Source organism: Vombatus ursinus, unplaced genomic scaffold (assembly GCF_900497805.2).
Source record: "Vombatus ursinus unplaced genomic scaffold, bare-nosed wombat genome assembly UNPS02014820.1, whole genome shotgun sequence".
Classification (NCBI taxonomy): domain Eukaryota; kingdom Metazoa; phylum Chordata; class Mammalia; order Diprotodontia; family Vombatidae; genus Vombatus; species Vombatus ursinus.
In genome coordinates this window covers 17,145,671-17,158,100 of record NW_020954598.1, presented here as the reverse complement: position 1 = coordinate 17,158,100, position 12,430 = coordinate 17,145,671, and the positions used below count along the sequence as shown (strand labels likewise).

General features: G+C 36.6%; 1 protein-coding gene across 3 annotated transcripts in view; it reads left to right on the top strand.

The window, feature by feature from the left end:
- The window catches only part of ADCY1 (adenylate cyclase 1), a 334,238-nt gene extending 322,181 nt beyond the window's left edge, over positions 1-12,057 (top strand). For 2 of the 3 annotated variants that reach the window (XM_027837234.1, XM_027837233.1), the window contains 3 exons: positions 404-518; positions 1,201-1,325; positions 10,383-12,057. In XM_027837234.1, coding sequence (XP_027693035.1) covers positions 404-518; positions 1,201-1,325; positions 10,383-10,721 — 579 coding nt within the window. In that variant the 3' untranslated portion in view covers positions 10,722-12,057. Of the gene's footprint in view, positions 1-403; positions 519-1,200; positions 1,326-10,382 lie in introns of those variants that run through there. The other variant, XR_003566882.1, reaches the window with a different exon arrangement.
- Positions 12,058-12,430: the final 373 nt, after the last annotated feature.

Here is a 12,430-nt window from a genome sequence, read left to right as displayed (position 1 = left end):
CATACTACTACTCTAATAGCAACAACAATTAACGTTTACATAGCACTTTTAGGCTTATAAAGAGTTTTCTTCACAACAAATGTGAAAAATGTAGTATAACAAAGGATTCTTTTCGAATCCTTACCTACACAAATGAAATAAAATCCCATTGTAAGCTGTAGATGTGAATAAGTCCAGAGAGCATCTAATTTAGTCCAGAGAACCACGTGAGCTGCCCAATGATCCAGAGTACCCTATGCTTAACCATTTATTTGTCGCGAGATCTTTGTAGGGTACAAATCCTGAACCCCATTGGTAATTCATAGATAAGTTGCTAACTGACCAGCAAAATATCTACATGGTTGACTAATTAACTTTTCTCATATCAAGATCCATTGTAAGAATATGATTGTTTTGTGCTTAGGCCAAGAAGTCAATTTATTCACATCTGAGCACACTAGCCGATTTTGCAATAGAGATGTTCGATGTCCTTGATGAAATCAACTACCAATCTTACAACGACTTTGTCCTCCGTGTTGGTAAGCTATGATCCCAAAGTAAATAAAGTATGTTTAGCCATGTCTCTTTTTCCTAAACATGGTAGCAGCCAAAGAAGTGAGAGTACCATGTAATTCTTAATTCATACTATAGTCATAAAACCGTTTTTGGCCTTTTGAAATAGTGGAGAGAGACTACAAGAAATGGAATCCTGAATTGAAAAATACCTCAGCGGTAATCTAGTACAAATCCCTGCATAGTGCAATATCCTCCCCGACAAAATTCCTGACAAATATTTCAAATACCTGCAGTAACAAGGAATTACCTATCATCCCATTTCCCTTTTTGGACACGTCTAATTGTTCTTAATTTAATAGAATTCGGTAATCTCAGGGATCTTAGAGATCAAAACTCCAACTCTCCAACCTGGTTCAATCTCACTTAAACCGAGGAGATTTGTTCAAAGTCAGAGAGGTAGTGATTAGCAGCACAGCCAGGATTACTACTCATATACTCCTACTCCAAATTCAGGGCCCTTTTTGTTACATCATGAAAATTCTCACTATAGGAAGTAGGTTGAATAAATGTAATAAGCCAACAAATGCTTGTTAACATAACAAGAATAACATTAACAGTATTTTAAATTAATAAATAATTTAGAACAAGATCGATTTTGTTCTACATTTACGTGAAATGTTATCAAAATAATTTTTTTTTTTCCAGGCATTAATGTAGGTCCAGTAGTGGCAGGTGTTATTGGTGCGAGAAGACCTCAATATGATATCTGGGGAAACACTGTAAATGTTGCCAGCCGAATGGATAGTACTGGAGTGCAGGGGAAAATTCAGGTTTGTTTATTCTAAAGAGTTTGAAATAAATTCTATGGTATTGTTGAGTTTAAGGCATTTATTTTGAATTTTCAATCATTAGTGTTATGTTTTAAATTTCCTACAAATATAGGGAAATTGTCATTGGAAAAGAGCATATTACAGTTTGTTCATCTGTCATACGCTTTTATAATGGAAAGATATGAATACTTTCTTTCTAGAAATTTCTTTCTTTTTTGTCTTCTTTTCTTTGTAAATCTTCAACATACTGCCAGTCATTACTTAACCTTGCTTTTTTGATACGTCTCTTTGTCTGTCTTTCTCTGTCTCTCTCTCTGTCTCTGTCTCTCTCTCTCTCTCACACACACACACACACACCCCATATCTCTGTACCCAAATCCTTCACCTTACATTGAGTAATGGAATAAAGTCTTTCCAAGCCCTATGTCCTTTAAGTAGCCATTAAAAGATGGACTGGGTTGGGTGTGGAGAGACATGAAAAAAAGGAAAAAAAAAGAAAGTTACATGATAACTTTATTTATATTTAAAAGGTATAGCAAATTATACATAATAGACTGGCCATTTCATGTGCAATCATCTTTTTTTTATTCTACTATGTTATGGAAATTCTTGTTTTATTTCATAAATTAAAAATAAAAGAAATAAAAGTAAAAGAAATAAAAGGTGGAGTGACCTGTTATAGGTCACAAAGTGTCCTATGGAATATTCCTGAACTTTTTTTAGAATTTCTGTTGACTTTTTAAACTGCATTCAATATCTGTATGATATTGTTAGAAAACTTTCCCCATGAATTTTTGTCAACTTCTCTATAGCAGTTGGTATTATTTACATTTATGTAGTTCATGTAGCCAAAAATGAGGTCATTACACCATAAGCTTGCCTTGTTAGTGTGTATGCACACTCCTGATTCAACAAGAACCCTGAAGAAACAAATAAAATCATTCAACCTGGTTTTCCCATTCCAGGCTTGCCTGGGTATAAATACTTCTGGCTTTTTCTCACCTCCCCTGTCCTCTGCACCTCCCTTCTTTACCCTAAACCCAATTTATTGCCATCCATAGAAGAAAGAAAGTTTTGCCTTCATTCTTTGCCTTGATTTTCAAATTGTTCTTTAAAGGATCAGGGTAGAGTTTTCTCCATAATGAGGCAGACCCATAGCTTGCCTATGATGGAAGAGACTGGGTACTAACCTTTTGCTCCATTTCAAAGCGAAAGCTTTTCCCTTCTTTAAGAAAATGGCTATATTGTTTAACTTAATTCTGGATGTCTTCTTCAATGAGCTAGTTTGTATATCTATGCACTAAATAATTGTGAGTAGTTATGAATGAGGGAATACATGAAGGGTCTGTAATTTTATCAACATGGGAGAACTCTCAATATGGGAAATTCCTCTGATAATGCCAATCATAAGTGTGTGTGTGACTTAGAATATGAATCCTAGAGTTGCCTAATGCCTATGAAGTTTAAGTGAGTTATCATGACATCTGGGTGGCACAGTGGCTAGAGCACGAGGCCTACAGTCAGGAAGACCTGAGTTCAAACATGGCCTCAGATACTTTTTAGCTGTGTGACCGCAAGCAATTCACTTAACCTCTCTCTGCCTCAGTTTCCTCAAATGTAAAATGGGGATAAAAGCATACATCTCCCATGATTGTTGGGAGGATCACATGAGAAATATATGTAAAGTGCTTGGCATATAATAGATGCTATGTAAATGTTAACAGTGATTTCTTCTTCTTTTCTCCTTTCTCCTTTTCTCCTCCTCCTCTTCCTCATTCTCTTTCTCCTTCTTCTTTTCTGCCATGTAGCCACTATTATTATTATGATTCTTAATAAACCAATAAATAAGCATAGTAAATTCCTACCCCAATGCCTACTTTCGATGTTGTTGAAATGACCTCATACTCTTGATGGTTGGTTTTTTTTTATTTTGAGTTTTTAATTTAATTTTGATTTTTTAGTTCCAAATTCTCTCTCTTCCTCCAGCCCTTCCCCCACCTATTGGGAAGGCAAGAAATGTGATACCCATTATACATATGAAGTCATGCAAAACATTTCTACATTAGTCATGTTTTGAAAAATTAAAAGCAAGAAGAAAACTTTAAAAGAAAAAATATGCTTCAATCTGTACTCTGAGTCCATCAGTTTTCTCTCTGGAGGTGGATAACATTTTACATCATGAGCCCTTTGGAATTGTAGTGGATCATTGTGTTGATTAGAGTTACTAAGCCTTTCATAGTTGATTCTGATGGTTGTTTTGACAAAGCACAAGTTCTGACAAATCTTGCCAGAGTAGAAAAACTTCAAGTGTTGGACCAGAAATGGAATGTCATCTGAAGACCAACCTGAGAAAGTGTTAAGAGATTCCTCAACTGGTTGGCAGTATTGCATTTCTTGCCCCAGGAACCCCCAAAAGCAATATTGTATTGCAATTTGCATTGGTCGAGGGAGTATTCTCCTACTCATGACATCACTTATCCTTGAAATATTGAAATAGATTTTATTATGACATGCTAAAGTGGTTCCCACTTGAAGTAGGGGCATAGTTGAGGCAAGTAAATGACATAGTTAATAGAGCCCTGGAGTCTGGGCTTGGAGTCAAGAAGACCTGAGTTCAAATCCAGCCTCAGACACTAGCTAGCTGACCCTGGGCAAGTCACTTAACCTTTGCCTCAGTTTCTTCAACTATAAAATAGGTTGGTTTTCTTTTTCCTTTAGGTCATGACCGAATGTTTGGCCTCTTGGATACTGGCATATCCACTAGTCAGCATTTTAGTAGGATTCCCTTGTCTGAGTGATTCATTTTGATGGGCAAATCACTTTGGCACAGGAAAAGGAATGATTGTGACTGGGCCTCCTCCCACTTCCAGTTGACTTCATGGTTTCTCATTCTGAGATCAGCCAGCAGATAACAGTGACTCAGATCTTGCTTTTGGGAGTAACTGATACATAACTTTTACCCCATTGGCCCTTAGGTCTTAGGATAAATGCTACTATTTGTTCTCAATGGAAAATATGTGGAACTTTGAAAAACTTTTCCCTACTTGCAATAAACAAATAGTTATACTTTCATGTTCCCTGATCAGTGACTGCTAAACATTACAATTCTCTCTTTATCCCCTTCTTATGATCCTAGTTCAAAAGCTAAACATGACTGTGAGGAAATGGTGTGTGGGGGTAGGAGGAGGATGTAGTATAATGTGAAGAAATGGTGTGGGGGTGTATAATGTGAGGATATTGTGTGTGGGGGTGGGGGAATGTTGTATATAACACAAACAATATATAGATAAGGAGCTTTCTCACAAATTCATATATATCTCTCTCTTTATCCCAGATTTAAACTATGAGATCTCAAGAGTGCAGCACAGATTGGGAGGTATTTCAGAATGCCAAACAGTTCCTTCTAATCACAAGCAGAGCTCTCTCTATTTCTACCTTAGTCCATGAGTCCTAGACCACCCCCCCCAGCTTACTTTGTTAGTTATGGTTCTTCTAATTGATCAACCTTTCTTTCACCTTCCAGTCAAGTTACTATTTTCCTCTCTTCTCTCTTCCCTTTTCTGTTTTCTGTGTAAAGTTACCTCCCGTTTGGCATCTGAAGTCTGTCTGTATTGACTTCTAGGTGAAATTGATGCCACTTATCCCCCCCTCTATCAATCCATCTGGTTTTCCTTCCTTTACCTTTTGGAGATCCTTCTTCCCAACTCCTTTTTCCAGCTTGTGAACCCTACCTTGCTATCTCCATTAAAGCCACTTGAATATGCCATTCTCTCTTTTTTTTTCTTAGACTATTCTAGTAAACTATTTCCTGATCCTGCATGTCATATTTACTCCATCTTTACTTCTAGAATCAGACTTCTGAGCTATAAGGGACCTTTGCTATCATCTAGTTCAATGCTCACTGTATAGACTAAAGCCCAGAAAAGTCAAATGAGTTGCTCTAAAGTCACACATGTAGTGAATCAGAGAGCTGGGATTCAGACCCAGGTCCTCTAAATCAAATGTCAACTCACTGTTATGAGCCATTCTCATGTTCCTTCTGCATGCCTTCCCCACCCCACCCTCTAGTTTCCTTTCTTCTTGTCTCCCTCATTTTTTTTCAAGTATAACCCATTGGCTATCACTTTGAAGTCATCATCATGGATGACTTGTGGTCAAAGAGACACAATTATATGCAAGGGTGCAATGTGGTTGAATAACTATAAAGCTGCAGTTACCTTGGTTCACTGTTAGATGGCGCTCCATAGTAAATTTTAGCTAAGCAGTACAACCCTTTGGTTTCTTCAGCAAAATTTTGAAGAAATGCAGACTTTCTCACATCTTCTTAAGTGATCATTCTTTAAGAACAAGCAATGCGATGCATAAATGAGTTATGAAAGAATACTCTGCTGAAATAAAAACAAGACATTATTTAAACTTAATAGATATTTGCACAGTTAAGAGGTTTTTCTAATGCACTTTTATTTTCCTCCTGTTATTCAGATAAAACTCAACTTTCTTTTTATTCATGCTATTTTTACATGTTCTTATCTGGCTTCAAAATATTTCACAATAGTCTGAAATTCAAAACAGAACTATGAAGAAATATGAACAGTGCCAAATATAGTGATATGAGGTAGTTATTACCATGTCTTATTATTTACTTACTTATTTGCCCCACCTCATCCTTTCCTCCTTAATCATTTCACTCTAAGACATGGCATAGGGAGGATTATGCAAGTATCTAGTTGCTGGTCCATTCATCACCTTGGAAAACCTTCATTGAAAGAAGTCACCCCAAAACCTATTCAAGATTCAATGGCATTGTTAACCTTTGCTACAGTTCAAATATTTCCGGAATCAGAATTCTAACCATTATACATTTGAATTACTTGTTGGTCTAAGACCAGTAGAGAATGCCTTATCCATAGGTGGCTAGACTGACTGCCATGATTCAGTTTTCTTTCTCCTATTCTTTCTCTGAGTGGGGCTGAGTTTTTCTGAGCTACAGAGTAGTTTGGGGGAACTTTCTTTTTCCTTTTCTTTGAAGAGTTAGCTCCAGGATACTAACACTGGAAGCTTCTATTAGTCTGGATATCATCACAAATATATTGTAGTTCCTCAGCTTCAAAATGACCCACCAGTCCTAGGATCAGAGCATAGACTTTTCTCCTGCCTTAGGATAAAGATTCACCAAACAGGCCAGCTCACTTTTATGGAGCTTTTCCTGGAGTAAGAAACTCATAACATGCCCATGGTTTCCTTGTTTTTTCAAACAATTGAAACTTACAATGAAACTTAAAGTATTTTTATGAAGAACTCTGAGACTTCCTGCCCTTCATTTTCACTTAGCTGGACGAGAAGCATGTGGACTTCTGAATTTAGAAAAGTCACTGTTCTTTCAAGTTCTTTGGAGAAGATGTGCTGTGAGACATCTTCTTCCACACCACTATCACTATGGTCACTGCCTCTGGCTTCTATTATACCACTGCTATCTAGTTGATGTAATTTCTAGTCTCCATCTTCTGCTTTCTCATCATGCCATGGAGGTTTTCTGATTTTTCAAAGACTATGATCAAAAGATTTCAGACTCTGATATGTGACATATGACGCCTGTTATTTCAGGACCAGAATCACTGAATGTAAGAAAAGCTCATCACCAGAAGGCTGGTCATGGGGTAACATTTTTTTTCCACAAAGACCTTCTAGTAAGACATAGAAAGACTGAGATTTGTCTTGATAAAGAGAGTTTTGTATTGAAATCACAGATCCTTTGAAGTATTATAGTGTCCTTTATAAGTTTTCTTTTTCTGATGCTCCTTCAGAATAAAACAGCTGTTTACTGAGACAACTTCTATAGAGCAGATCTACCTTGCTGATCTCCCTTGAACCTAATGAGAGGCCCAACTCGTTCTTAAAATCATCATATCACAAAGGTCCTTGCTGATGATTTATTTCTATTTGAAATGTTCTTCCTCATTTGGGGAAAGTATTTGAGTCATCATTCCTTCAGCTTGCCTTCTAAATTTAAGCTGACAAAAACATGGTTAATTTACTGCTTTCTCCGCCCAATATAACTTGTTTAGTTCAATCAGTGATCTTCAATAGGACCCAGATTTGCTTCTGTTCTGATGATATTCTTCTATTTAAGGCTTGACTGGAATTATTTGGAATGCATTTCTGACAAGCCTCAGTTGCTGCCTACTAGTTTTAATTTAAATATGGTGGAATGAGTTGCTCATTAACCTCAGCTATGCCTTGACCTCACAGGCTTAATTATCTATATACAGTGATTTCTTCTAAGCAACACACATATGGCCATGATAAGAGAAGTACAACTTTTGACTAAATAGTAATATTTTGGAGTCCCGTCCCCCCCACCTTGGTGCTTCACAAAACTCCATTCCTAAGTATCACATGCTATATCTGGCCCTACTAAAATGATTCTTTACTCCTCCCAATAATAATTGATATGAAAATGAGATAGCCTTAGCCTTGATGTTCTTGTTTTCCCCATGGAACAGCACATTCATGACTTCTCAAAACATCTTTGCATTGTAAAGGCAGCTGAAACATGATCCTTCCATAGTTCAAGAACTTGTGATGTTTATAAGTGCTGGTATTCCCTCAACCAGCAGATGGCAGTCCCTCTACAACTTGCATGGTGATCTCAGAGAGTGACTCTGACTAAAAAATGTCATCACGTTGCAACCATCCTAGTGATGATTGGTGTCTCCAAACTTAGCTAGGCCCTCGCTTGATTCCTACCATTCTATTAAAACACTTAAAATCCTATGTTTCCCTTTCAGCAAACATCACTTGAGACAGATTTATCCCTCGGGCATGTAGTAAATTGGAGCAGTTGCTCTGATCTCTGTACTTTGATGGAGGGTGCTTTGCTACCATTAGTTAGTAAGACAGTGACTTAGAGACGCATTTGGTAGAGAAGAAAGAGGAAACTCATTCAATTGGTCTTTTAAAAAAAAGTCAGGATCTCATGAAAATAAAACCTCTTCAAATTCATCACTTAAGCAAAAGACTAATCCTTCCTCCAGTTAAATACTCTGTACCACCACCTTCTCTATGGTAACCTTGAGTGATTTCTCAACCCTTTTAAACAGGAAATCTTAACCTGTGGTACATATACTTTTAAAAATACATATTCTGATAAATGTATCTCAATATAATTGGTTTCCCTTGAAACTATGCATTTTTTTTCTTTTAAAATGTTATTCTATGAAGGGGTCCATAGACTTCACCAGACTGCCACAGTGGTCCATGAAACCAAAAAAAAAAAGTTAAGAATTTCTACATTCAATGTTGAGCTTAATGTTCATATTGTCCTAATTTTATTTGTATAAAAGTTTTGGTAGAGAGAGTTGGTAAACAATGAAACAAAAAACAAAAAAACAAAAAAACAAAAACAAAAACAAAAACCTAGAGATCATCCTGGGCCTTATCCAGCTTGCCAGGTATAATCCTGATTCTAGCCTTTCACAGCTAGAAGTATCTTCCCAACATTCTCAGTCACGTTTTTGAAGACAGGCCATTCAACTGGACACTGACCAAGTCAGAAGAAACATTCATTGTTGTTTGTTTTCTAAAACAAGTATTCTCAGAACATTAGTTATTCATAGAATTAGCCTTAGTTAGAGACCAATAAGTATTCCTGAATAATAATGAGATGTGACTTTGCCTCCCTACTTACTATGCAGTTTTTTCATCTGTAAAATAAGATGATGAACTAGAATCCCTGTCCCAGATGAACATGTTCTTTTATTACTTTTATTACTTGAATTTTCTTATATGATTTTGTCTGACTCTCTCTTTTTCCCTTATCGTATTGTGCCTTGTTTCATATTTGTTTGTATACATATATCCCCCATTAGATTGTGAATGCCTTCAGGCATTTTTTATTTTTCATCATTGTGTCCCCAAAGCCAAGTGATTGCAGAACCTTCCACAAATGTCAGTCAAATTGAATTAAACTAAATAGTTTGAGTAATTTTAACTCAAAGAACAAGCAGCTACAAAAACTGGTAAAAACTGTCCCCTTGAAGGCATATTAATATACTATTGTTGGAGCCTTGAAGGCATATTAATATACTATTGTTGGAGCCGTCAATTGATCCAATCATTTTGGAAAGCAATTTGGAATTATCCTGAGAAAATGACTAAAATGTCTATGCCCTTTGACCCAGAGATCCCACTTCTAGGCATATACCCCATGCAGGTCAAAGACAAAAAGGAGGATCTTATACACACCAAAATATCCCTACCCAACCTTTTGTATTTGTATTTTTTTTTAGTAACAAAGAACTGGAAGTAAAGCAGATACCCGTCAATTAAGGAATGGCTAAATGAAAGTTGGTATATGAATGTAATGGAGTATAACTGCACCTTAAGAAATAATGAATATGAAGAATTCATAGAACTGTGGCAAGACTGATATAAGTATAGTAAACAGAGTCAGGGATGTAATACATAATTACTACAATAATAGAAATGGAAAGAACACCAAGAACAAGAAACTGAAAGTGGAGATAGTATAATGACCAAGCTTGGCTCCAAAGAAGAGATAAGAAAATATGCCTTCTTCCATTCTTTGTGGAGATGGGTAGCTATGGGTGCATATATTGTCATATTCTTTGGTTAATGTTTTGGTTAGTCTTGCCGAAATCTTAATCTCTCTCTCTCTCTCCTCACCCCCTCCCTCCCTCTCTCTCTCTCTTTCTCCTTTTTACTTTGTTTACAACACAAGGCTCTCTGGGGAGGGGAGGGGAAAGCAATGTATATTTGGAAATGAAGGTAATATAAAAACAAAAGCTAATAAAATGTGAAGATGAATAAGATAAAGTGGATATCTTATCACTGATAACCAAAGAAACCACCTTCCCAAATTGTTTCATTTTGTATGTATTATGCATTCACTTACCTGTGAAGATGCTGTCCACTCCCCCAAGTAGAATCCAAGCTTTGTAAGTGCCAACAATTTTTTCTTCCCCTGGGCCTAGCATAGTTCATAATATATAGTAAGTAAATGCTTGTTGAATAACACTTAATTCTTTTTGCCAACAGGTCACGGAGGAAGTCCACCGGTTATTAAAGCGGTGTAGCTATGAATTTACATGTCGAGGGAAAGTCAGTGTCAAGGGAAAAGGTGAAATGTTGACCTATTTTCTGGAAGGAAAAGCAAATGGAAGTAATTCCCAAACCAAGTCCTTAAACTTAGAACGGAAAATGTATCCATATGGGAAATCAAACATTCAGACAAAACTGGGTACTAGCTGCCCTTCTGTCTCATCTGTGGCTAGCTTTACAGTCAAAGCTGGGATTGGAGCCCTGCAGACAGCAGGCACCCATACCAATCCAACGCTCCATTACCTTCCTTCTGTGCCAGCTGTGAAAGAAGCCTAGATGAGTGCCATTTGCAAGTGAATTCAGAAAGCATGAATACTTGCCAATGGGGTTTAAGGTCATAGGTTGTGGCATCAGCCACGGATCCAATCTAACACAACCAAAGAAAGCCGGGAAGCTCCATAGAAGAAAACTTGGAATGGAAGCGATAAGGGCTAACAATTGTGTTAGGACAAGAATAATGCAGATTTTCTGAAAATAAGGAAATTTTTTTGGAATTTTAAAAAGGTAAATGATATACTTAAGAGATGTGTGTAAATGATAATGTATGTGTGTATATATCCTAACTCTATGTAAACACATATACACTCACTCTCCTATATATAGGCATAAAAATTTATATAGATACATGTATTTATTTAAATCTTATTTGCAATGGCATATGGGAGCTGTGTCACATCTTCATATTCATTTTTGTTCGGACTGAGTTGGATCTAAAATTTTGATGAGGGATACAATACAGGATCTTAGAAACATATTCTGGAGTTATAGCAAGAACAATGAAAGTTTTGCTCAGAGTTTGAATTAATAAACAAGCCTAAAAAAGTCAGCAGTTTTATCCAAGATTGAACTAAGCCAATTCTAAAACAGCTGCATCTGCTCACTCTAACTTGCCTCTTCCACCCCTGGAAAATGTCCAATCAGCATCACATTTAGTACAATAATTCAAAATTACGTTTAAAAAAAAGTCTGGACTCAGGACCTTGATGGAACACTGACAAATACTTGAACCATCTCTAAGCATCTTTGCCCAGATGTTGTCCCATGATCAATCACAGGGTGCAGATCAAATCAGAGGTTCCATGCTTCAGGTGCATCAATAGGCCAATAATATTTAGGAACCCCTTTTCCTTCTGCATGAATGTTTGTAGCTATTGGATTTCTTCCAAAGGAAGCTCTTTGCTAAGGATTAGAGATTGAGGGGCTTCATACCAATTCATCACCTTCTATAAATGTCAGTAGTAGAACTTGTATGCCTTGCCAATGATTTTTCTTTTACTTTGATGACTTTTTTGCTTCTTGTAAAACCCTCCAAACTCATTTTTTAAATGTCCACTGTTACCGTTCAAAGTAAATAAGGAGACAAATCTCATTTCTCATCTTTTTCATGTATGATTTTAAGTTCCTATGAGTTGAACAATATGTTACTTTGTTTTGTTTTGGAGAAAAACAAACACACAGCATTTAGGAAGTTTATGTTATCAGACATCTTGTTTGTCTAGAGTTCCTAATCTTTCTCAACAGACAGTTTTAGATTAAGGAAATTGTTTTAAGACCAGAAATCAGTGCTCTATCCCAAAGTTACAGAAATCTATTAAAGTAGAAAGTGATGACAGTTTATTTCTGTGAATTTGATATATGCATCTTTGTAGAGGTATGGCATTCATTAAAGGTCAGAGGTTTTCAGAGCAGAACTGTGAGTAATAGAATGAACAAGTTAAGTCGAACAGATTCAGGCCTGTCAGGATCTAAGCCCAAGGAGGTTATCTAAGTTAGGGAGCATCTGGAAAATATGAAGGATCTAGAAAGTTAAGTGGAGTCAAGAGTTATGGAGGTCAGAGAGTCTATATATAAGTACTGGCAAATAGGCTTATGGCAACCCTGGTCCCAAGTTATAGCCAGAAAGAGGTCAGAGGACCATAGCTGAATCCTACCACTTATTGCATCTAAAATTCTGGCAATACTCATAAAAAATTTTCTTCTACCAA